The sequence below is a fragment of the Tachyglossus aculeatus genome, chromosome 9 (assembly GCF_015852505.1).
Source record: "Tachyglossus aculeatus isolate mTacAcu1 chromosome 9, mTacAcu1.pri, whole genome shotgun sequence".
In the NCBI taxonomy this organism is placed as follows: domain Eukaryota; kingdom Metazoa; phylum Chordata; class Mammalia; order Monotremata; family Tachyglossidae; genus Tachyglossus; species Tachyglossus aculeatus.
Window position 1 is genome coordinate 30,236,020 of NC_052074.1, and position 26,934 is coordinate 30,262,953.

Below are 26,934 nucleotides of genomic sequence, written 5' to 3' on the forward strand. Positions count from 1 at the left end.
AGTTGTGATCATCTTTGTGGTGGCACGGAGGTGAAATTTTCATCGAGCTTCTGGGAAAGATGCTTCGTTCATTAATCGAAAGTAATTATTGGGCACCTGCTAGGTGCAAAGCTTTGTTCTAAGTGCTTAAGAGGGTACAATGGCGTTAAGAAGACAAGATCCCTGCCAGGAATTTACAATCTAGCTGCACGGAGACTGACACAAAGTAAATTTCAGGCAGGAACAAGAGAATGAAAGGGCCCGTACCCATAAGTTACGTATTTAGATTATCGCCTGTCTCCCCCTCTCGCCTGTAAACTCGTCGTGGGCAGGGAATGTGTAAGCGCTCAAGTACCACTGCTGATGACGAGCGATGGACGAGGGGAAGGCCGCGAAGACGTCTGAAGTGAGTCAAGAAAAAAAAAATTTTGCCTCACTTCCCGCAAACTCTACCTGTGCCTCTCTTGGCAGCTACTGCATTCTAGTAGGAGAGCCGCCTTCTCTGTATCCTAATCAAATCCCCGCCTCCTACTCCGCCACCTTTCTAAACATCATCCTACGAAAAATCACTTTTTCTCCTCTCATCCTCCGAACGGTTTCACTTGATGGCTCAACGTCTTAGTTTTCCAAGTTATTCAGTTTGTGAGCAACGTCCAAAAGGCTATCGCTGGCTTGTGGACTGTAAGCTCACTGTGGACAGGGATTACGTCTACCAACTCTATTGTATTGTACTTTCTCAAGCCCTTAGGACAGTGCTCTGAACACAGTAGGCTCTCAACAAATACCAGTGATTGATTGATAAGGGTACAAACCCATAGGAAGCCTTCGCTAGCCACAACCAGCTCCATTAATGAGAGCTTAGACCGCTTAGAGAGCTTAGTGAGAGCTCAGCCCGGCTTTGGTAGCGCATAAAGTCCAGGCCCCAGTTCGGATGTGGGATCAAGGCCCAGGGAATGGGAGTCGATGGCTCATACTTAAAGTTGGCAATACTAGACAGAGCCAGGGAGGTTTCCTTTATTGAAGTATTTCGATGTTACTCTTCAATTCCAGTTAGTACACGTGGTGGTGTTCACATTTCGTTTGGTGCCCATTTCCGGCAACTTCTCCACCCACTCTACCAATCTGTTCATTTTTTTTTTCAAAGAAACCTTCTGGGAACTTGGGTCTTCATCCTACCATCACCACTAGCTTCCAACGGCCTTAGCTAATTTTCACCCCTACACACGTCAATTTCCCTGAGGCCTGGGGCAATACCCCTTCCTATATATCAAGGGGAGAAAAAAAAAATCTGCTTTTCCCACCTAATAATAATGGTGGAATTTGTTAAGTCAAGCACTGTGGTATATACACAATACCAGCAGATCGGATGCAGTCCCTGTTCCACAGGATGATGGTATTTGTTAGGCGCTTACTATGTACCAGGCACTGTACTGAGCGCTGGGGGGAATCAGGCTATGTTGTCTTTTCTAATGGGTAGCCCAGTCATAAACTGTTAAAGCCCCATAACTTGCCAACAAGTTGCTTTATACATGTCTGAACTCTCTATAAACACATCTACTGTTGTCTTTGGTCCTCAAAGAAGATGCTGCTGGTGTTGAAATTCATGTGTGGGTCTGAAAAAGCCAATTCAGGAATCAGTCTTGATCTTATTCTATTATTCTATTCTGTTTAATTTATTGATGATGTGTATTTATCTATAATTCGATTTACTTATATTGATGTTATTGATGCCTGTCTTCTTATTTTGTTTTGTTTCGTTGTCTGTCTCCCCTCTTCTAGACTGTGAGCCCGTTGTTGGGTAGGGATTGTCTCTATCTGTTGCCGAATTGTACTTTCCAAGCACTTAGTACAGTGCTCTGCACACAGTAAGCGCTCCATAAATACGACTGAATGAATGAATACAAGCAAATCAAGTTGGACACAGTCCCTGTCCCGTGTCAGGCTAACCGTTTCAAACCCCATTTTACAGGAAAGGTAACTGAGGCACAAAGAAGAGAAGTGATTTGCCCAAGGTCACACAGCAGACAAGTGGTGGAGCCAGGATTACAGCCCGTTGACCTTCTGACTCCCAAGCCTGTGCTCTAAACGTAGGCACAGACCATTTAACAGACTTGCCCCAGTTCTCCCAGGAGGTAGGTTACTTTGATGACTCTGTTTGCCAATATTTCTGCCCGTCTCCCACAGGATCGTGGGATCACCCTGTAAGCAGGTAATTCACGGCTCTGTTTTGCACTTCCCAAATGCTTAGCACAGGGCATTAGACCCAGTGGGTGCTCAATACATACCATTACTACTATCAATGCCATGTTTATTGAGCACTTATTGTATGCATGCAGAGCACTGTACTAAGTATAATATAATAGAGTTGGTAGACACGTTCCCTGCCCGCAACAAGATTAGAGTCTAGAAGGGGAGACAGACATTAATAGAAATAAATTACGCAAAGTACCACTACTACTGCAGTTCACATATGGCTCCCACCACATTTTTGAGTTCTGTTCATTCATTCATTCATTGTCGTATTTACTGAGCACTTACTGTGTGCAGAGCACTGTACTAAGCGCCTGGGAAGTACAAGTCGGCAACATATAGAGACAGTCCCTACCCAACAACGGGCTCACAGTTTCCAGATCCCTTCATTTTGAATCACATTCCCAGAAAGACACAGCACACAGAGGGCATATTCCAAATGTGAAAGTATCAAGTCGGGGTCTGGAGTGGAAGGAGTCTGAATCTGACTGATCGTTGAGGGCTCAGCCCCAGGGCTGGCAACACTACTGCTTTGCTGCCAAATTTTGCGGGGGAAAAGAAAAGCTAAAATAACACAAATGAGCTTAGCAGGTGTGGGTCTGTGCACCGTTCCCACAGTTCTGACTGTCGGGGGTAGCCCGCAATGCAACGTACGAACGGTCAGGAAAGTCAAACGGCATAGGGCAAAGCCACGATAGTCATCAGATGGTCTCAATCAACAGCATTACTGAGCATTCACTGTATCCAGAGCACTGCACTAAGCGCTTTTGTACTGAGAGTAGAAAATAAAAATAAACAGACACATTTCCTGCCCACAGTGAACTTACAGGCTAGAAGGGGAGACAGACATAGGCAGTGCTTTGCACACAGTAAGCGCTTAATAAATGCCATTTAAAAAAAAACGGCAATCTAACATTCCTTGATAGACAGAATGAAGCAGAGCCAGAACTGGGGAGCGTCGGATTTCTCATAAAGAAGGACAAAGTGACTAATACAAGCCGTGCTAGAATTTCCCGGACAACAGTCGTCCTCTCGTCCCTCTCAGTAGTTGCAAACAGCACACGAGGTAAGCTCAGGATTATCCAGAGGTTGGGGGAGAGAACTGAAATACTGAACGAGGAAGTAGACGTGCTCTCCAAGGGATCGACCTAGGCTGAGGAGCAAAAAGGCTCTGCGATGGTAAAAGACAGAGGAATGGGGAATGTTTCATTGGCAAGTTGGGAAAAGAACAGGAGGGAGGATGAGGCGCCTGGTCGGAGGCATCTGCTGCGGCCAACAGCTGTGTAACACACACAATGCACCCAAAAGAACAGTGATGCGAGTGGATCTGGAGAAGCTCTACTGAGGTAACCCAATCAAAACCTGACTGAGCAGGGACTGAGGGATGATGCCTGCCTCAGGCGTGGCTTCCCAAACCTCCCCCGCCAACTCTCCAAACACCCTTCGTCTACTCTCGCCTCCTTCTCGGTCATCTCTCAAGGGATTTCTTCTGCCCGCTTTTTAGATCCACCTCCTGCACCGTTGCCTCCAACCCTACCTCACAGAAACTCTTGCGCCTACCTCTCTTCCCTCGGCCCACCATCTTCGGCTGCTTGCTCTGACGACTCCTCCCCTTCTGCTTTCAAATATGCCCATGTCTCCCCCATCCTAAAAAAATCAATAAATCGTATTTATTGAGCGCTTACTATGTGCAGAGCACTGTACTAAGCGCTTGGGAAGTACAAATTGGCAACATATAGAGACAGTCCCTACCCAACAGTGGGCTCACGGTCTAAAAGGGGGAGACAGAGGACAAAACCAAACATACTAACAAAATAAAATAAATAGAATAGATACGTACAAGTAAAACAAATAAATAGAGTAATAAATATGTACAAACATATATACAGGTGCTGTGGGGAAGGGAAGGAGGTAAGATGGTGGGGATGGAAATGGGGACGAGGGGGAGAGGAAGGAAGGGGCTCAGTAAAGAGGTCGCACGCTATGGAAAAAACCTTCCCGTGACCCCACTGTACCCTCCAGCTACTGTCCCACCTCCTTTCTGCCATTCCTCTTCAGACTCCGTGAACAGGCTGTATAAACCAGATGCCTCCACTTCCTCTCGGCCAACTCCCCCCTTTACCCTCTACAATCCGATTTTCACCCCCGTCGTTCCGCTGAGACCACTCTTTCCAAAGTCACCAATGATCTCTTGCCAAATTAAACGGACTCTACGCTAGACTAATCGCTCAACCCTAGGTTCCCCACAACTGCTGCCTTAGCACTTCCTCATCACAATCAGTCGTTTTTAAATGAGCGCTTACTCTGTGCACAGCACTGTGCGAAGCACTCGGAAGATGACAACAGAATTTGTAGATATGATCTCTGCACTTAGGAGCTTACAATCTAGCAGGGGAAAGAGATGCTAAAATAAATTACAGGTAGGAGAAAGCTATTCACACCTCTCTTGCTAGATTTTAGGCTTCTTGAGGGCAGGGCCTATGTCTACGAATGCTACTGTACTCTCCCAAGTGCTCAGTACAGTGTCCTGCACATTAGGTGCTCAATAAATACCACTGATCGATTCACCTGAAAAATCAGGGTCTCCAGTGTTTCGCGGATGGTCAAAAGCATCATTTGCTCCGTTCATTCATTCAATCATATTTATTGAGCGCTTAGTATGTGAAAGTACTGTAATAAGCACTTGGGAGTGTACGATATAACAATAAACAGACACTGGCTCAGGTTATTAGAGGCTGTTTCTGAAGCTAAAATGTCCAGAAGTATCGATAGAGCTTACAGTACAACATGTAAGTACCAATCTGGTGAATAAGTACTTGCATGGATGTTCCGTGCTTTGGGGCCTTGAATATGACTCTGGCTACAAAACAGACAATGATGATGATGAAAAATCGACTTTAAGTAACATCAGTCGGTAGGGAAGATATAAAAACAGCATTATGAAAAACAGAGGGTCACGGGCCAGACCTTGGCAATACGGAAAAATGGAAAGGAATGCAGGAAGCCTTGAAAAGAAAGAGGATTAGAGCAATCTATTAGGAGTTCGGAGGGGAAAAAAAAGCTGAATTAAGAGTTAGCAGCAGAAATGAAGGAGAGCTTGAAGAAAGAGATAGAAGGCTTAAACCAAAATCTCCCGGGGGCACCAAAGGGTGAGAATTGGGAGATGAAAACAGAATCACCATAGACAAAATGTACACCAAAGTTTCTACTCAATAAGTCACATTCAAGCAAAGGCAAACTTAAGAACCCCAAGAAGCGGTGTGGCCTAGTGGAAAGGGCACAGGCTGGGCAGTCAGAGGAGCTGGGTTCGAATCCCAGCTCCACTACTTGCTGCTGTGAGACCTTGGGCGGGTAATTTAACTTCTCTTTGCCTCTGTTTCCTCATCTGTAAAATGAAGATTCAATACGTAGTCTCCCTCCTACACAGACTGTGAGGCCCAAGAAGGACAGGCACTGTGTCTAACCTGATCATCTTGTATCTACTCCAATGTTCAGCGCAGTGCTGAACACATGGTAAGCACATACATACTAATCAATCATAGTCCCTTTGAGCTGAAATCTTGCAAAATGGTTTACCACCAATGACAGAGCTGGCACATGAGTTCGGTAGAAGTATTATAAAACTCACTGCTGGCGTGGGAAAGAACAAAGACAAACTTGTTGTTGAAGAAAGGAGACCTAGAAGTTCTTTACAACTAGTCCCTCCAGGGAACATCCTCTTTCTTTGCCATCCCATAGAAACATGCCAAGAACATCAGTCTCCCTTCTGCATCGCCTTCGCGCTTGGATTTGTACCCTTTACTCAGCCCACCTTCAGCCCCAAAACACTTATGTCCATATCCGTAATTATACATATTTATAGCAATGTCTTTACCTCCCCCCTCTGGACTGTAAGTTCTTTGTAATAATAATAATAATGATGATGATGATGATGATGATAATGGCATTTGTTAAGCGCTTCCTATGTGCAAAGCACTGTTCTAAGCCCTGGGGAGGATACACCATTCCTCCATCAGCACACTCCGAGGCTGTGTTTTCAAAAACACGTTCCCAACTGCAAGAGTGTGTTATGCCTCAGTCGACACCTGGCGTGCCGGAGAAAACTAAAGAGCCCCCACATCTGCTTTAAAGTGCCGCCTCAGAGGGTGGATTTAAAATAACAGATGGCAACAACATACAAATTCCAGAACAGCAGCATGTAAAACGTATCATCTGACAATAAAAAAAAACAAACCTCGAGGCCCAAAATGCTTGTAAAAATAGGTTTTTGGGTTCTTTTTTACAAAGCCTCAGGATAAGCTGGTTCCACCTTCTCACAACAACCGAATCTAGCAATCCTTTCCCCTGCTCCTCCTATTATGGCAGAGCCCCCGTGACCCCAGCAATGTCACCTGGAACTCAGGACTCAGAAGGTTAAAACTAGCCGAAGTTGAAACGCTCGTGCCGGCGGGCACGTGTGTGACTGAGTCTGAGCTGCCAAAGAGCTTCTGGATGGCCAGGGACGGTCGAGACGCATTCTCCGACTTATATTTTGTGTCAATATCATCCATCATCACGGTTACTATGTGCCGAACACCGTACTAAGCATCTGGGAGAGCATTCATTCGGTCGGATTTAATGAGCACTTACTGTGTGCAAAGCGCGACGATAAACAGACACGTTCCCTGCCCGCGTTTCAAGCTTATAAGTGTAGAGACAACAAGCTTACAGTTTAGACAATAAATACAACAGAGCTGGTTGAAACATTCCCTGCCCAGAAGGCGTTACAGCTGTTGTCCCCGCATGCTAAAACCCTTCACGTACTTGTTAGCTGGGACCTCCGTATTCCCGGCACCAAACTTGAAGCAGATTAATTATTTTCTCCTCTTCTAGATTGTAAGCTTGCTGCAGGCGGGGACCGTGACTACCAGCTCCGTTATACTGTACTGTATGTGTTTAGTACAGTGCGCTGCCCACAGTGAGTGCTCAAAAAATACAGTCGATTGATGGCATCCCTGCAAGGGCCCTGAGACGTGGGGTCTGTCTCCTGTGGGTGCAACCTCCATTCAGTGGCAATGGGAAGCAGAAAGACTTCTGGAAACAGAAAGAACTGATTTAGGGACTTTATATGTTGCCAACTTGTACTTCCCAAGTGCTTAGTACAGTGCTCTGCACACAGTAAGCGCTCAATAAATACGATTGATGATGATGATGATGGTACTAGGTCACTGAACTTGAAAGATTTCACCTTGAAATCAGACTGATCTGGATTGATAACCTAGACAGAAGTTTCAACCTCCACTTTAAGTTTGTGCTGTTTGTATATTTTAGTCAGATATGGATTTTTTTCTGGGGGATCTATGAAAAATAATGGTTTACTAAATGCTCAAATTTAGTAAGAAGGGATACATTTGGCTCTTCCCTATGATTCTGCACACATTTCTCTACAAATGAACACATAAGATACGAGAGAGTAGAGACAATACAGGAAAAGACATCTATTTGATAAGACAGAGAGTTGTGATGCAATCAATTCAGTTTCCCCTTGCTTATTTCCTTCTTCAACTTCATAAACAGAACACAGAACTATGAATCAGGGGACCTAAAATTGTCTGAAAATCCATGAAAGAGAGCAAATCACAGTGGAAAAGTTATTTTTTTGATTTGCTACCTTCAATATTTGGGACGTTTTGTAGGCTTTATGGTTTAAATAACGATCTGCTCCTTAATGTTCTGTTTTGTTTTGTTGTCTTTCTCCCCCTTCTAGACTGTGAGCCCGTTGTTGGGTAGGGACTGTCTCTATGTTGCCGACTTGTACTTCCCAAGTGCTTAGTACAGTGCTCTGCACACAGTAAGCGCTCAATAAATACGATTGATTGATTAATATTATTTTTATGGTATTCATTAAGCATTTACCAAGTGCCCAAGCACTGTCCTAAGCACTGAGGCAGCAAGAGACAACTGAATCAGTTGGGGAAGAGTAGTCCCTGCCTCAGCTGGGATCCTCAAGACCCCAGCAGCAAGGTCAGGATTCTAGAAAGAGCAGCCCTTGACTGTTCGGAGACACTGCCTGGGCCTTCTGTGATAGCTTGTAAAGCCCCCAAAGAGAGAGTTGTCTTTTGGGGGGGTTTTCTTGTATTTGTTAAGCACTTACTATAAGACAGGCGCTGTACCAAGCGCCGGGGTAGATAGATACAAGACAATCAGGTTGGACACCCTCCCCGTCCCACGTGGAGCTCACGGTGCTCATCCCCGTTTTACGCATGAGGGAACTGAGGCCCAGAGGAGTGAAGTGACCTACCCAAGGTCACAGAGCAGACACGGGGCAAAGCTGGGATTAGAACCCAGGTCCCATTTATCCTCTAGGCCATGCTGCCTTAGAGACCCAAGCTGTCTTCTCTGGGGGTTGGGCCTTCCAATCAAGCAGTGGTATTTACTTAGCCCTAACAATGTGCAGGGCGCTGTACTAAGAGCTTGGGAGAGTACAGTGAAGTAGGAATAATAATAATAATAATAATGATGGCATTTATTAAGCGCTTACTACGTGCAAAGCACTGTTCTAAGCGCTGGGGAAGTTACACGGTGATCAGGTTGTCCCAAGGGGGCTCACAGTCTTAATCCCCATTTTCCAGATGAGGTAACTGAGGCCCAGAGAAGTTAAGTGACTTGCCCAAAGTCACACAGGGGACAAGTGGCAGAGCCGGGATTTGAACCCATGACTTCTGACTCCAAAGCCTGGGCTCTTTCCATTGAGCCGCACCGCTTCTCTAGGAAGCGGTAGGAAGACACAATCCCTGCCCTCCAGGAGCTTACAATCTTCCTACCGGGTCAGTGAACAGGCGGGTTGAGAAATCTGACAGCTCTCTGGAGGCAGCAAAGGAGAAAATACTTTTTAAAATACCTGGGGCTGAAATAAAATAATAATAATAATAATGACGGTATTTGTTAAGCGCTTGCTATGTGCCAGGCACTGTGCTAAGCACTGGGGGGGATACAAGCCAGTCGGGTTGGACACAGTCCCTGTCCCACGTGGGGCTCACAGTCTCAATCCTCATTTTAGAGATGGGGAAACTGAGGCACAGAGAAGGGAACTGACTTGCCCAAGGTCACACAGCAGACGAGTGGCAGAGCCGGGATTAGAGCCCAGGACCTTCCGACTCCCAGTCGTGTGCTCTATCCTCTACGACACGTTGCTTCTCATGCTGCTATACACAGACGACTGCACACTAGCGTCACATGTATGAGACAAACAAATAATTGTGAATCGCTTCAAAGATTCAGCACACAATTATGAACTGGCAATGCCATTTTAAGAAAACCAAAAGGACGTGTACCCGAGATATCTCGCACTCAGCCAATTGTTTTCATCAGCAACGCAGAACTTTTTTTTTTTTTTTTTACGATACCTGTTAGGCACTTACTATACGTCAGGCATTGTACCAAGCGCTGGGGTTGACACAAGTTAATCAGGTTGGACACCCCCTGTCCCACACAGGGCTCACAGTCTTAATCCCCATTTTACATAGGAGGTAAATATCCAAGTGCTTAAAGGGGAGGGTCAGCGCTGAGACTGGTTGGACTGAAGCCGCTCTGTTTCCCAAACTTTGCTGCCTTTCCATCCGTCCCCCATTCACCCCATCCTCTCCCTGTTTGCCCTGTTTCTCTGTATAATTATTCTCTCTCTCTCTCTCTCTACGTCCCTCCCCCTTCATCACCTGTGATCTTGGACCTGTACTCTTGATGCGCTTGATATTCGCCCACCCTCAGACTCCTAAATCAATCAATCATATTTATTGAGCGCTTACTATGTGCAGAGCACTGTACTAAGCGCTTGGGAAGTACAAATCGGCAACCTATAGAGACAGTCCCTACCCAACAGCGGCCTCACAGTCTAAGAAGGGGAGACAGAGAGCAAAACCAAACATACTAACAAAATAAAATAAATAGGATAGATATGTACAAGCAAAATAAATAGAGTAATAGAGTAATAAATATGTACAAACATATATACATATAAACAAATATACATATATCCTAAAACCTATATATAAAATGGTCATTTATTTTAATTCCAGCCTCCCCCTCTAAACTGTGAACTTCCTGTGGGCGGATATCACACCTACCAACTCTGTTATGTTGTGCGCTCCCAAGCGCTCAGTACTCTGCACAAAGTGAGTGCTCAATAAGTAGCACTGACTGATGGATCATTTTCCAACCACGACCACACTAGGCACAGCCCTCCCCACTGTTTCACCATCAACTCCCATTCCGCCATTTCCATTCCGCACAAAAGAAAGAAGGCTTAGCCCAACAAAGCCGAGGGGGTATATCCAAAGACGCTAGGCACGTGCCAGTGAGCCGGTTCCTTTATTTGGAAAGGGAACCTTACTGTAATTGGAAGGAAAACAAGAACAAGGAGCAGCCAACTAAGTTAACTGTGGGCCACGGGCCAGAGGTCAAAAGGCCATCATCCATCTGGGGGAAACAGAGCGCCAAGAAATGCTTTTAATGAGAAATTTTCTTCAGGTGTCTCGATGCCAACAAGAGATGCTGACTGCACTAATATTTGAAGGATTAAATTGGTCAGGGAAAGGGAAGGAAGAGGGAGAGCACGGGCGTTTCTGTGTGCGTGTGTGTGAGAGAGAGAGATGCAATATGTGCATCTCCTGGGAGGAAAGCTGGGTGACACTGAAGGGTAATGATTGGAACGGAACCAGAAGGATGGGTTAACCGCTGGGATGCTAAATCCTGTTTTTTTTTTTTAGTGGTATTTGTTAAGCACTTACTATTTGTCAAACCCTGCTCTAATCATCGGGGTAGGTACAAGCGAATCAGGTCGAACACAGTCCCTGTCCCGCAGGGGGCTCACAGTCTACGTAGGAGGGAGAAGCAGCATGGCCTAGTGGATATATACAGTGACCTGTATATATGTATACCTGTATATATGTTTGTACATATTTATTACTCATTTATTTATTTATTTATTTATTTTACTTGTACCTATCTATCCTATTTATTTTATTTTGTTAGTATGTTTGGTTTTGTTCTCTGTCTCCCCCTTTTAGACTGTGAGCCCACTGTTGGGTAGGGACTGTCTCTATATGTTGCCAATTTGTACTTCCCAAGCGCTTAGTACAGTGCTCTGCACATAGTAAGCGCCCAATAAATACGATTGATGATGATGATGATGATGATAGTGCACCAACCTAGGAGTCAGAAGGACCTGGGTTCTAATCCCAGCTCCGCCACTTGTCTTCTGTGTGACCTTGGGAAAATCACTTCATTTCTCTGGGCCTCAGTTACCTCATCCATAAAATGCCCACAGTGCTCTGTTTATGCTCGGCACACCATAAGTGCTCAATAAGTACCAATGACTGACTGAATTCTTTTTAATGGTACTTATTAAGCACTTTCTATGGACCAGGCATGGTACTAAGCCCTCGGGTTGCTACAAGCTAATCAGGTTGGACACAGTCTGTGTCCCACATGGGGCTCATGGTCTTCTCATTTGACAGATGAGGGAACTGAAGCACAGACTTGCCCACGGTCACAAGCGGCAGAGTCAGGATCAGAACCCAGATCCTTCCGTCGTCTTCCAGGCCCCTGTTCTATCCACCGGGCCAGGCTGCTTCTCATTATGTAGTGGAATAAAATGACGAGGTGATTCTTTGTTCACGGCCACTGTAAACCGCTTAGAGAGACGGTTAAGAAGGCTAGGTTTTAATGTGAGAAAAAAACTGGGGGAAGCCTGAAGAAGCCAACGGTGAGATGGAATAACAAAATGGGAGAATCAGTTGAGCCCAAGAGCTTTAAGACACCAACTCATTGTGTGTCTCCTGACAATTCAGTTGCCTTGGAAGACTACGTAGACATCACAGACTTCCAGTGAGAGAACCAGCATGGTCAATTAGAAAGAGCGTGGTCCTGGGAGCCGGAGGACCTGGCTTCTAATCCCAATTCTGTCACTTGCCCTGATGCGTGACTTTGGGCAGGTCCCTCAACATTCTTCTGTGCCTTGGGTTTCTCCTCTGTAAAATGGGGATTCCAATGGGCGTTCTCCCCTCTAATTACACTGTGAGCCCCGTGTGGGGTAGGAATGGTGTCCAACCTGATTATTTTTTTATCTACCCCACCGCTTAGTTCAGTGCTTGGCCCCCAGTAAGCACTCCCATACCACTAATAAAATTAATCACTAAACACTGCAAATACTCAGTGTATGTTAAATTAGTTTTGCAAAGCTGTGCGGTCAAAAAGGTTTACCAAGTCACCTCACACCCATAATAATGATGGCATTTATTAAGCGCTTACCACGTGCAAAGCACTGTTCTAAGCGCTGGGGAGGTTACAAGGTGATCAGGTGGTCCCACGGGGGGCTCACAGTCTTAATCCCCATTTTACAGATGAGGTAACTGAGGCCCAGAGAAGTGAAGTGACTTGCCCAAAGTCACACAGCTGACAACCGGCGGGGCCGAGATTGGAACCCATGACCTCTGACTCCAAAGCCCGGGCTCTTTCCACTGAGCCACGCTGCTTCTGATGGCTTCTACCCATCAGTGCCAAGGTCAGTTGATGTTTGGCCTGGCCAGGTGGAGAGAGAGTCCGGGAGTCAGAAGACCTGAGTTCTAATCCTGACTCCACCACTCATCGGCGGTGTTACCGTGCCTCAGGTTTCTCAGCTATAAAATGGGGATAAAATCCTACCATGTCCAACCTAGTGATCTTGTAACTACCCCAGCGCTTAGTACAGTGCTTGACACACAATAAGAATTTAACAAGGTGCACGGTGACGATCTGAAGAGGCCTAGCGCCAGTACTGCTTGGCACGGTTTCACCCGCTAATTATATTTTTTTACCTTCCCGCTCCCGGATTTGGGCCTGTAAATCGGTCCTAAATTCCACCGCTGATAGAGCTATGTAGTAGCACGGTCCCAGAGTGAGTTTTCTCTAGTTTTCCCTCTTCCATTTTACGTTTCAAAACCTGGAGTGGCATCGAAAGGTCTCAGCTAATGTTCATTACCACATTGCACCGCGCTTTGGCCTTAGCTGTTAAAAGGTCTTAAAAAGGACACCAGAGTTGCTGTCACCTAAGATGTCCTCATCGCTCTGCCACGTGTAGCCAAATAAAAAATAACGTCCGACGGAATGCACACTGAGCAATATTGCTGCCTAATGGACGTGGAGGGGAAACTATTCAATCAGCTAAAATTAGCTTCTGAAAAAGCAGCTATTAAGGAGATATTAGAACTCACCTGTCAGAAGGAAACTGATGTTGCAGAGTGGCCTAAAAGCCCCTTTACGATAAATAATTCAAGAACATCCTAAGAGTGGATTCCTTCATTCTCTCCTTTCCTGTGCCACTGAGGGTCAGGGGATGGAAGCCCTGCCTCACGACCATTCCCCAGCCTTCCCGTCACCTTATCACCTCAGGCTTGGATGCCTGATTTTTCAATCAGTTGTATTTATCGAGTGCTTACTGAGTGCCGGGCATTGTACTGAGCGCTTGGGAGAGTACGACACAACAGTATAACAGACATATTCCCTGCCATCATCAGCTTACAGTCTAGAGGTCAAGCTGATTTGTTTCTCTAGATGGGCATCTTGGAAGGTGAGTATTTCATACCGTGTGCATTTACTACCCACTCGGTGCCACATTTGGGAAGAACAAACCAAGTACGTGACACATTCCTTGCCTACAAGGAGTTTTTCCTTCATTGAGCATTTACAGAATAATCCAAGTAGAAATGAACAAATGCATAAACATATAAACTCCTTGTGGGCAGAGAATATGTCTGTCAACTCTGTTATACCGTACCCTCCCGAGCGCTTAGTATAGCGCCCTGCACACAGTAAGTACTCAATATGTACGGTAGATTGATTGGTAAGTGCGGACAATAAGTGTAAGCGAGTACATTAAGTGGTAGAGATGCTCTGCATCACCTTGTTTGACCGGGGACAAGCTAGATCATGTATCTGTAATTTATTTATTTTTATTTGTATTAATGCCTGTTTCTCTGTAATTTATTTATTTATTTTTATTAATGTCTGTTTCTCCCTCTAGACTGTAACCTCCTTGTGGGCAGGGAATGTGTCTGTTACACAGTTATACTGTACACTCCCAAAAGCTTAATACAGTGCTCCGTACACAGCAAGCGCTCAATAAATACGACCGACTGACTTGGAAAAAAAAGAGGACTGGGAAAGGCTGTCTTGGCTGTAATTGCTAGAACACTGGTACTACACTGCAGCCCCCAAAATGCATTCATTCATTCAGTCGTATTTATTGAGCGCTTACTGTCTGCAGAGCACTGTACTAAGCGCTTGGGAAGTCGGCAACCTATAGACGGTCCCTACCCAACAATGGGCTCACCGTCTAGAAGGGGGAGACAGACAACAAAATAAAACATGTGGACAGGTGGCAAGTTGTCAGAACAAAAAGCCCTCTCTCTGACCTCCCTCCAGGAGACCTGAGCAAAGCTAGCCCTGTCCTCCACGCCGTAAACACCCCATCCTCTCCTTCCCTCCCTGGTATTCCCAGTCTCTTTGCCCTCTGAACTGGGCTCCTTCCTCCCTTGGGGCTCTCCCGGCTCCTCCCCACTCCACTTCTCGCTCTGTAGCTCCAAGACGGACCCTGCCACCGCTACAAACTCCAGCCCTGGGCCTCTCCCGGACCCTTTCCCCGCACCTAAAGCCACGGGCGGATGGGGGAAGAAGGGGAGGAGATCCGGGGATAGCAACTTTGAAGGTTTCCATCCCCTTGCCCCCTCCTGCCCCACCTCGCTGCTCTCCTGCTCCGGCCCGGCCCTCACACGTCGCTCCTCTAATGCCAGTCTTCTGGCTGGGCCTCCATCTCCTCTATCTGGCTGCTGACTTCTTGCCCACATCCCGCCTCGGGCCTGGAACGCCCTCCCTCCTCATATCCGGCAGGCCAATACTCTTTCCCCCACTTTCAGAGCCTTATTGAAGGTACATCTCCTCCAAGAGGCCTTCCCTGACTAAACCCTCTTCTCCGACCCCCTTCCTTGCTCCCTTTATTCACCCATCCTCTCAGCCCCACGGCACTCATCACATCTCTGTAATTTATTTGTTTATACTGATGTCTGTCCCCCACTCCATCCCCCACCGCCCCCAGACTGTAAGCTCGTTGTGGGCAGGGAGTGTGTCTGTTATTGTTATACTGTATTTTCCCCAGGACGTAGTACGGTGCCCTGCATGCAGTAAGCGCTCAATAAGTACGATTGACTGACTGAAGGAGGAAAGGGGGCAGGGAAGAATCTTGCATCTTCTCAGCTGGGCCTTCTCCCCTTCTGCCACCATTCATTCATTCATTCAATTGTATTTATTGAGCGCTTACTGTGTGCACAGCACTGTACTAAGCGCTTGGAAAGTACAATACAGCAATAGAGACACTCCCTGCCCACAACAGGCTCACAGTTTAGAGGCGCGGGGGAGACGGGCATCAATACAAGTAAATGGGCATCAATATAAATCAACAGAATTATAGATGCATCCCTATAGGGAGCCCACCTCAGACTCAGCAACCCCCTCTAATCCCTTGTTTGTGCCAGTATTGTCCACTGAGGCTCTCCAACACTCACTAATGGCCCAGGCTTCTATTTCCAAACCAAAGCAGCATGGCCTACTGGCTACGGCCCGGGCCTGGGAGTTGGAGGGTCACAGGTTCTAATCCTGGCTCTGCCCGCTCTGTGACCTGGGGGAAGTCACTTCACTTCCCCCCGCCTCAGTTACCTCATCTGTAAAATGGGGGTTAAGTCCGGGAGTCCTATCGGGAACAGGGACTGGGTCCAACCAGATTAACCTGTACTTGTCCCAGTGATTAGTTCGGTGCCTGGCACACAGTAAGCACTTTACAAATTCCATTAAGGAAAAAGAAATTACCCGCTCATTCCCTCTTGCCTCCCTATGTGACTACTTAGTACCACTTTAAAACCTCAGCAGGCATTTTTTTGAAGTTACAGGGTGCTGGGGGTTTCATACGCAAAAGCTCAAAAAACTCTGATCGAGATTCATCCTGCAAAATGAACAGGGAGAAAGTTGCTGCTCCTTAATCTTCCCGAGATTCTGATAAAAAGCAAGTTCACCTTCTCACTGCGCCTCGTTCTGAACGTGCCTTTTTTCCTACCTGGGTTTCCCTCCCCCTTCATCTTCGGCACGCCACAACTCTCCCAATCGTCAAAACCTTTCCCAAATCCCATCTCCTTCAATTGGCTTTCCCTGACTTGAATTTCTCCTCTGGCCAGCTCACATCCTCTTGCCCATCATCTCAGCATTTTTACACCAGAAATTCTAGCCAAGAAACAAAGTCCCTGCCCTAAAGTAGCTCACAATCTAACGGGGGTGATGGAGAGAAACAATCCAGTAAAGGCACACATCGTTTGTATATAAAAGCAGCAGAGGGGACTAAATGGCAAAAGTAGATATGAACTTTCAGGGGAGGACTACGGGACCACTTCCTGAGGACATGAAGGGAAAATGCATTTGGTCTAAGTAGCGAGAAAAAGTCATTATGATAACAGATGTCAGACTGAGAAATGACTCTTCTGGGTTAAAAGGCTTTTCACGTGGGATTCTTAAATGGATGAGGAGAACCAAGAAGGTACTACGGGAAAGCATTCTGCAATAAATCTTCCCCAGTCCAGGAAACTAGATGGTTTAGAAGGCCTCTCTCATCTTGGGTCATCTAAAAAAAGGTAAATCAGATTTTTAAAACCTTATTTCTTTTTAATGCTCCAATATTATTAGAAACCTCCACGCTGCTCTTTACATTATTAAACAGCGGTGAACTCGGAAGTGTCCATCCTGCTGAGTGGCTTCACGGGGATGGAGCCTGGAATGCCCCCAATCCCTCTGCCCATCCGCCAAGCTAGCTCTCTTCCTCCCTTCAAGGCCCTGCTGAGAGCTCACCTCCTCCAGGAGGCCTTCCCAGACTGAGCCCCTTCCTTCCTCTCCCCCTCGCCCCCCTCTCCATCCCCCCATCTTACCTCCTTCCCTTCCCCACAGCACCTGTATATATGTATATATGGTTGTACATATTTATTACTCTATTTATTTATTTTATTTGTACATATCTATTCTATTTATTTTATTTTGTTAGTATGTTTGGTTTTGTTCTCTGTCTCCCCCTTTTAGACTGTGAGCCCACTGTTGGGTAGGGACTGTCTCTATATGTTGCCAATTTGTACTTCCCAAGCGCTTAGTACAGTGCTCTGCACATAGTAAGCGCTCAATAAATACGATTGATGATGATGATGTGGGAAGCCAAAGGTCAGAAATAGGCTTTGGCTACTTGTGGGTGGGGGAGAAGAGAGAGAAGGGCAGAGAGAGGGAAAGAGAGTGTGAGAGAGAGCATGAGAGAGAGAGAGACCATGCTAGCAGCTGGGAGGAGAAGGCAGGGAGTGAGAACTAACCAAGAGAAGCTCATGGGGGGGCATGGAGGGGAAGGGTTCTAGCTCAATTGAAAACTATTCAAAACAATTCAAAATTTTCAGCAACTCACATGCCCTCACGTTTTTACGTTGGTTATGGCAAGAAAAGAGAAAAGAGCCCTAACTATGCCGATCTGAGTTTCACTCAGTCAGTCAACTGTATTTATTGACCGCTTCCCATGTGCAGAGAACTGCAAGTGCTCGGGAGAGTCCATACTATAACCCTAGACAGACACATTCCCTGCCCACAAGGAGCTCGTAGTCTACAGGGGTAGGCATCTTAGCCCCTCTTAGCCACTGGTGCCTGGGCAACATTCAGCCCAAATGGAAAGGAGCCGGAAAAGGGGCGCTATCAATTACTATCAATCAATCAATCAATTGTATTGAGAGCTTACTGTGTGCAGAGCACTGTCCTAAGCGCTTGGGAAGTACAAGTTGGCAACATATAGAGACAGTCCCTACCCAACAGCGGGCTCACAGTCTAGAAGGGGAGACAGACAACAAAACAAAACATATTAACAAAATAAAATAAAATAAAATAATAAAAATAAAATAAATTACTACTTCATATTCACGGGTTAAAGTGAGCAAGCGTGCAGGAGATGGTCTCAGCAACACTCACATTCACGGATAGCTCTACTACTATGTCCACCGTAATAATAATAATAATAGCATTCATTAAGCGTTTCCTATGTGCCAGGCACTGAATTAAGCGCTGGGGTGAACGCAAGCAAATCGGGTTGGACAGAGCCCCTGTTCCACGTGGGGCTCACAGTCTCCGTCCCCATTTTACAGATGAGGGAACTGAGGCCCAGAGGGGTGAGTGACTTGCCCAAGGCCACACAGCAGATAAGTGGTGGAGCTGGGATTAGAACCCGTGACCTTCTGACTCTCTCCACTACGCCATGCTGAGGGCTCTCGTAAATGTTTTGTTGTCTGTACCCCGACGCTTAAAACGGTGTCTGACACATAGTCAAAGCTTAACAGATATCCACACGTTTTGTTGTCTGTCTCCCCTTTCTAGACTGTGAGCCCGTTGTTGGGTAGAGACTGTCCCTATATGTTGCCGACTTGTACTTCCCAAGTGCTTAGTACAGTGCTCTGCACACAGTAAGCGCTCAATAAATGCGATTGAATGAAAGAATGAATGAATGAATGAATGCTGCTTCCCCGTCCTTTCCCAAAAGCAAAGGAAGGATGGGGGGTGGGGGGTTGGGGAGAAAGGGCATTCTGGGAAGAAATGGATTAATGGGAACACACAAAAATGTTCAGGATGATGGGTATTAAGCAAGTTCAATCAGAAGTCCTGGGGATGTACTAAGCGCTCAGTGCAGTGCTCTGCACACAGTAAGCGCTTAATAAATCAATCATCTTTATTGAGCACTTACTGTGTGCAGAGCACTGTACTAAACGCTTGGGAAGTACAAGTCGGCAACATACAGAGACAGTCCCTACCCAACAGTGGGCTCACAGTCTAGAAGGGGGAGACAGAGAACAAAACCAAACATACTAACAAAATAAAATAAATAGAATAGATATGTACAGGTAAAATAGAGTAATAAATAAGTACAAACATATATACAGGTAATAAATACGATGGAATCACTGAATGATTGATGGCTGGTGGACCTGGACAACCTGAGGGGTAGGAACTAACTAATCTCCCAAGCACTTCGAACAGTTCTCTGCACAGAGGAAACGCTCGATAAATATGGTCGATTGACTGGCCGATGAGGGCGGGATCTCTGGAGGGCTCCGAATGCGGGAAGAGCGGTGGTCTGTCACAGTCGGGGGAGGGAGTTCCAGGTGGAAGAGACAGCGTGAGCAGGGGACGGGGCCTGGGAAGGCAAGCAGCAACTTCCCCTAGACGCTTAGGGGAAGGGAGAACCAACAGAGTGGCAGGGGAAGAGCACGGATGATCCACCAACGGTATTTACCAACCACCAACTATGTGCCGAGCACCGTACGAAGCGTCTTGGAGAGTGCGATGCAACAGAGTTGGTAGACACGTTCCCTGCCCACAAGAAGCAGCCCCTTAGACAACAGACAGAGAAGCAGCGTGAGACACAGAGAAGCAGCGTGGCTCAGTGGAAAGAGCCCGGGCTTTGGAGTCAGAGGTCAAGGGTTCGAGTCCCGGCTCCGCCGATTGTCAGCTGAGTGACTCTGGGCAAGTCACTTCACTCCTCTGGGCCTCAGTTCCCTCACCTGTAAAATGGGGATTAAGACTGTGAGCCCCCCGTGGGACAACCTGATCAACTTGTAACCTCCCCAGCGCTTAGAACGGTGCTTCGCACATAGTAAGCGCTTAATAAATCCCATTATTTAAAAAAAGAAGCTTACAGTCTAGAGGAGAGAAGCAGCGTGGCCGAGCGGGGGCCTGGGAGTCTAGTCCCGGCCCTGCCTCTTGTCCGCTGTGTGACCTCGGTCAAGTCACTTTGCTACTCTATGCCTCAGTCACCTCATCTGTAAAATGGGGATTAAGATCGTGAACCCCACCCTGTGTGTCCAACCCGATTAGCTTGAACATACGCTTAGAACGGTGTCTGACACGTAGTCAAAGCTTAACGGATATCCACACGTTTTGTTGCCTGTCTCCCCCTTCTAGACTGTGAGCCCGTCGTTGGGTAGGGACCGTCTCTATATGTTGCCAACTTGTACTTCCCAAGCGCTTAGTACAGTGCTCTGAACACAGAAAGCGCTCAATAAATACGATTGAATGAATGAATGAACATATCCCGATGCTTAGAACGGTGTTTGACACGTAGTCAAAGCTCAACGGATATCCACACGTTTTGTTGTCTGTCTCCCCCTTCTAGACTGTGAGCCCGTTGTTGGGTACGGACCGTCTCTATATGTTGCCGACTTGTACTTCCCAAGCGCTTAGTACAGTGCTCTGCACACAGTAAGTGCTCAATAAATACGATCGAATGAAAGAATGAAAAAAAAACGTGGCGGTGAGTTGGTGGATAGGTGAGTTTTTGCTTGATGCAGAGGGACGAGGGAAGCCAGAGGAGCATTTTGAGGAGCGGGGAGGTGTGTGAGAGATGCTTCCATCTCGTCCACCTGGTTGCCAACCTCTCGCCCAATTCCTGCCTCTGGCAGGGAATGCTCTCCCTCCTCATCTCCGACAGACAATTACCTTCCCCCACTTCAACGCCTTATTGAAGGCACACCTCCTCCAAGAGGTGTGCCATGCCTAAGCCCTCCTTTCCTCTTCTGTGTCACCCCGAATCGCTCCCTTTATTCACCACCACCACCCCCACCGAGTCCCACGACACATATATATTTGTAAACTATTTATTTAATCATATTAATGTCTCTCTCTTCCTTTAGACCTTAAGCTCATTATGGGCAGGGAAAAATGGTATTGTTGTATTGTCCTCTCCCAAGCGCTTAGTCCATTGCTTTTCCGCACGGTAAGCTCTCAAAAAATCCGAGTGATTGAATGAGCGAATGAAAGAAGGAAGACGATCTGTGGGGCAGCGGGCATTTTCAGTTGGAAGCGGGGAGGAGGCCGCCGCGATAGTCTGACAACGATGTGAGCCGAACCTGGGCCAGGATGCCAGCTGTGAGCCCACTGTTGGGTAGGGACTGTCTCTAGATGTTGCCAATTTGTACTTACCAAGCGCTTAATACAGTGCTCTGCACATAGTAAGCGCTCAATAAATACGATTGACGATGATGATGATGATGATGGAGGGAGGTTAAAAGGTTCGGTCTAGGCAGGACCGGCGGGACTCGGCAGCAGGCCCAACGTGAGAGTTGAAAGACGGGGACGATCGCGGACGCCGCCGAAGTGGCGGGTTTCTGGGGCAGAGGCGGTCTGACCGACCCGCTGGACGCTAGCCGCCAGCAGCCTGAAACTCTAATCCGGGCCCCGCCACTTCTCTGCCGTGAGTCCTCGGGCATGTCGTGTCGCTTTTCTGGGCCTCGGTTACCTCAGCTGGCTCAGTGGAAAGGGCACGGGTTTGGGAGTCAGAGGTCATGGGTTCAAATCCCAGCTCCGCCAATTGTCGGCTGGGTGACTCTGGGCAAGTCACTTCACTTCTCTGTGCTTCAGTTCCCTCATCTGGAAAATGGGGATTAAGACTGTGAGCCCCACGTGGGGCAACCTGATCACCTTGTATCCTCCCTAGCGCTTAGAACAGTGCTTGGCACATAGTAAGCGCTTAACTAATGCTATTATTATTATTATTATTATTATATGCCTCAGAGCCCTTCAATGGCTACCCGTGCCTCTCCACATCAAGCTGAAACTCCTGAGCCCTGGCAGTAGGGAAGGCCGTCAGCTCACTTCCCCTTACCTAGCCACTTTCTTCTCCTATGACACTCTAGATTCGTTCATTCATTCAATCGTATTTATTGAGCACTTACTGTGTGCAGAGCACTGTACTAAGCGCTTGGGAAGTACCAGTCAGCTTAGAGACAGTCCCTACCCAACAGCGGGCTCACAGTCTAGAAGGGGGAGACAGACAACAAAACCAAACATATTAACAAAATAAAATAAATAGAATAGTGTGTCTGTTCACACTATCATGGTGTCAATTCCTCCCAAGTTCACCGTCTCACTGTGCTCAGCCCTCAACTTTCCAAGTCTCAACCCCTGGCTCCCACCCTCCATTCGGCCTTGAACTCTCTTCCCCTTCAAATCCATCCAGGCCTCAACCCTCCCCATCTTAGCAGCCCTTTTAACATCTCACATCCTCCAGGAAGATTTTCCCCATTCATTTTTCCTATCACGTCCAGCATGGAGAAGCAGCGTGGTTCAGTGGAAAGAGCCCGGGCTTTGGAATCGGAGGTCATGGGTTCAAATCCCGGCTCCGCCAACTGTCGGCTGTGTGACTTTGGGCGAGTCACTTCTCTGGGCCTCAGTTCCCTCATCTGTCAAATGGGGATTAAAACCGTGAGCCCCCCGTGGGACAACCCGATCACCCTGTAACCTCCCCAGTGCTTAGAACAGTGCTTGGCACATGGTAAGCGCTTAACAAATACCATCATCATCGTCATTATTATGACTAGCCATTTAAGAGCCATGATATCTGTTACGTACGCAAGATAGCTAATACTCGGGACAGAGAGAAGCAGGGAGGCCTAGGTGTCAGAGGACTTGGATTCAAACCTCGGCTCTGCCACTTGTCTGCTGTGCGAGCTTGGGCAAGTCGCTTCACTTCTCTGTCCTCTCATCAGTAAATGGGGATTAAGACTGTGAGCCTCACGTGGGACATGGGCTGTGTCCAACCTGATTAGCTTGTACCTACCCCAGTTTGTAGTATGGTGCCTGGCACAAGGTAAGCACTTAATACCATTATAATTATTATTATTAACGATAATAACAACAATAATAATAATGCCGTTTCTCCCTAATCTGCCGAAAGGGCGAACTCTCGGACTGTCTACCAGATGGATCGTGCCCTGGGCACGATCAGGAAAACGGGGCGGAAAAGATCTTTCAATAAAGATCTAAAAAGATCTTAATTTAAAGAGCCGCTAAACCGTGAGAGAGAGCTGCTAGGGAACACAAGGGGAAAAACCATGGGATTACCTAGGAAACACCGCCGATACGGGGAAAGGGGTGGGAGACGAGATACTGGCCTAGAGGGGGGAGTGGATAGCTAGTTCCGGGGGGCTTCTACCAGGCTCTCCCTCTTCTCTTCCTCCAAGCTCTGAGAGCCAGCTCTCTCCCTTCGTTTCATCATTAATAGCATTCACTGTGTGCAAACAACCACCTTAGAGGCCTGGGGGACATACACGAGTTACGATTACTGCTCTCAAGGAGCTTTCATTCTGTAAACATTTTAATTTACATTCATGTCTGCCTCCCCCCTCTAGACTGGCAACTCATTTTAGGCAGGGGACACGTCTAACAGTTCTATTGCACTGGACTCTCCGAAACGCTTAGAAGGGGACTCACGGTACAGAGTTAATGCTCAGCGACTACCATTGACCGACTGAATGACTGGGGAGTAGCACAATGCTGACGGGTTGGAAACCTTCCCCCAAAACAAGTGGTTCTGATCATCAGCACACATCCTTGCTGCATAAAAATAGCAGAAACTTCACGACCGAGGAGAGAGACAAGAAAGAGAGAGAGAGATCAGGCGTTAGGGGATGCAAGATGTGATGGGATGGAAATATCAAGAATGCCGTCCTGAGAATAAGAATGATCAGATTTCATCTTCGCATGGGATACTGAACAACAGATTGAAGATAGCAGGGAAGAGGCTAACAATAGGCTAAAGTCTCCAGTGCCTCCAGGGCTGGATGACTCCTTCCATCTCTAGTTTTCCAGTAGTTTAGCTGGAGATTTGAAGTGTAAGTTTTATAAGGTACGAAAGTACCCGGCTCATGAACGTGGCAATTTAATTTTACAGGACTGGGAAAAAAAACAACCAGTTCCTTTCTCCTTCTCCTGAAGATGAGTCACCGGGGGACGAGGACATGGAAAACGAATTTGAGCTGGACATAAAGGCTACACTTCCAGACTGGGTGGGGGGAGGGAGAGGAGGGTTGGCATTCCCCCTAGTTGAACAGAGGCCATGGAATGTGTCTGCTTCTTTTTCCAGTCACAATGCTCGATTGGCAGATGCAAAGAATGTGACCCTTAGGTTGCCCTTTGCCACTTACAAGGACTAGACAAATCTGTGACTTACCAGGCTTGGCCTGGAGGTAAAGACCCGCAGTTCCCAGTCTGGATTGCTGCAATCCTTTATGTCTTCCCGGGAGAAGAGCTATGTGGTGAGGAAACGCGACACCGAGACGCAGTGCTAAAAGTCCGATTTAAATCGATTTTTTTTTTTTAAATGCCAGCGCTTTCACAGAAAACCAAGCCTCGAGAGGAGGGCACATTTCATTAGGGCCCAAAGAAAACCGGGCACTGTTTCAACCTTCACAACTCAGGCCACCCACCTTCTGGAAGAGAAGGCTTTTCCCTGATTTCTTTGACATCAAGGAAAATCAAAGCATTGGTTAATGGATAGGAGAAGCAGCCCCCTTAATATGCAAGGGTAAAATCACTGTTCTCATCCCTGATAATTCGCCACCCCGATTTGGTGATGCCCGTTTTAGCACGGAAACAGCCACAGGCAGGACCTGACTCCTTTTCACTTATAATAATAATAATATGATGGTATTTCTTAAGCGCTTACTATGTGCAAAGCGCTGTTCTAAGCGCTGGGGAGGTTACAAGGTGATCAGGTTGTCCCATGGGGGGCTCACAGTCTTCATCCCCATTTTACAGATGAGGTGACTGAGGCACAGAGTAGTGAGGTGACTTGACCAAAGTCACACAGCTGACAGTTGGTGGAGCCGGGATCTGAACCCAGGACCTCTGACTCCAAAGCCCGGGCTCTTTCCACTGAGCCACGCTGCTTCTCCACTCGGAGGTTATAACGGGTAACCCAGGCCGAATTAGCATCGCCTTTTTGTTTTAAATGGTATTTGTGACACACTTCCTATGCGCCGGACACCGTAACGAGCAGCTGGGGAGATACGTGTTAATCGGGATGAACACCAATCCCTCTGTCAGAGAGGGCTCGCGGCCTTAATCCCCATTTTACAGATGAGGTAACTGAGGTACAGAGACATTGCGGGTAAAAGTAAAAGTTTCGATCACCTTCCACTTCAAAGAAAAACTATAGAGCTACACCACCAAGCACACGCATGACACCTAGTTACGTATTCATTCATAATGGGCACCTACAGTAGTCTACGCTGTGGCACCTATATAAAAACAGCAATATTAATCAAACAATGGTATTTACTTCACATTTACTGTGTTGCAAGAACTGTACTGAGCACTTGGGGGAATACAATACAATGGAGGTGGCAGGCACCTTCTCTGCCCAAGAAGCGCTCGAAGTCTAGAGGGGGAGACAGACATGAAAACCAATTGAGGATCTGTACATAAGTGCTTAGGGGCCGAGCGCGGGGTGAATAACAAGGGCCTAAAGACCCAAATGATGCAGGAGGGTGAAGGGTTAAGGGAAAAGAGGACTTAATTGGGGGAGCCCTCTCGGAGAAGGTCTGATTTTAATAAGGTTTCGAAGGTCTTCTAGACCGCGAGCCCGTTGTTGAGTAGGGATTGTCTCTATCTGTTGCCTAATTGTACTTTCCAAGCGCTTCGTCCGGTGCTCTGCACGCAGTAAGCGCTCAATAAATATGACTGAATGAATGGATGAAAGAAAGGTGGGGAAGAGCGGCGGTCCGGCGTATGTGAAGAGGGAGGGAGGGAGCTCCGGGCCAGAAGGAGGAGGTGGATGAGGGATCAAATGGCAGCACTGAACCTACCTGTTGGACCTATAAACCTCGGAGCGCAGGAACTGGGGGCCTTTGTTTTTTGTCTTTTTTTTAATATAGTTGTCTTGTATGCAGCTGGAGATTGAGGTCTTGGGTTAACGTTCTGATTTTTATTAAATCACTAAATCCCTTTCCGGGGATATAAATCAGACGATGGAATGAAGTCGTCATGTTTCTTTTGGGTTTTTTTACCTGCTTGTCGGGGAATATAAAAGCCATTTTTTCTCTCTCTGTTTACCTCATAAAAAGTCCTGTGCCTTGACCCAAGAACTGATTAGCTTGTTCTCTAGCCACCCTTTAGAGTTCAAGGCACAAAGACAAGATTCGGCTTCTCCGATTTTTTCCTGATGGTCTAAACACATACAACGAATAAAATGTCTGTCTCCACAATTATTTCGTGTTTCTTCCAAAGCAGCATGAGGGAAAAAAAAAAAACCTCAATTACGGAAACATTTTGGCTTCCCTATGGTCTCTTGGTCTCTTTGAAAGCAAAAAGCAAGACAGATAAATGTGCTCATTTTCCGATCGCCCCACATTAATGATTGGAGTTCAAGGGGAAGCAGTGCGGCTTGGTGGTTAGGGCACGCCGCCACTTGTCTGCTGCGTGTCCTTGGCCACTTTACTTCTCTTTGCCTCAGTTACCACATCCGTAAAATGGGGTTGAAGACCGTGAGCCCTATGTGGGACAGGGGCTGTGTCCGGCCTGCTCGGCTTCTGTGTATCCCATCGCTTACAACAGTTCTGGACACACAGTAGGCGCCTAAACACTGTCAAAAAGCCAAAACACGACGTTTTAAACCGTTAGCCTGAGCACTTTCATGTGCATCCCTTTCTGCGGTCCACGTATTTTCGCTTTAATTTCTAGCAACGACATCTACGTGATTCCCTTTCTTCCCCATCACGTGGATACACGGAGCCATCCGGTCTCCCTCATCTTCTCCTCCCCGCTCTCGGCCACGGAAGCGCTGCCTCGTCTTGGGAAGATGGG

General features: G+C 47.0%; 1 protein-coding gene across 6 annotated transcripts in view; it reads right to left on the bottom strand.

Annotated features, from left to right (window-relative positions):
• The window catches only part of FKBP1B (FKBP prolyl isomerase 1B), a 104,908-nt gene that overhangs the window by 7,241 nt on the left and 70,733 nt on the right, over positions 1-26,934 (bottom strand). Inside the window, exon 1 of one of the 6 annotated variants that reach the window (XM_038750918.1) lies at positions 3,790-3,812. The exons of the other annotated variants lie outside the window; for them this stretch is intronic. Within the exon in view, the coding sequence (XP_038606846.1) occupies positions 3,790-3,811 (22 nt within the window). The 5' untranslated portion in view covers position 3,812. Of the gene's footprint in view, positions 1-3,789; positions 3,813-26,934 lie in introns of those variants that run through there. 6 annotated transcript variants of the gene reach the window in all.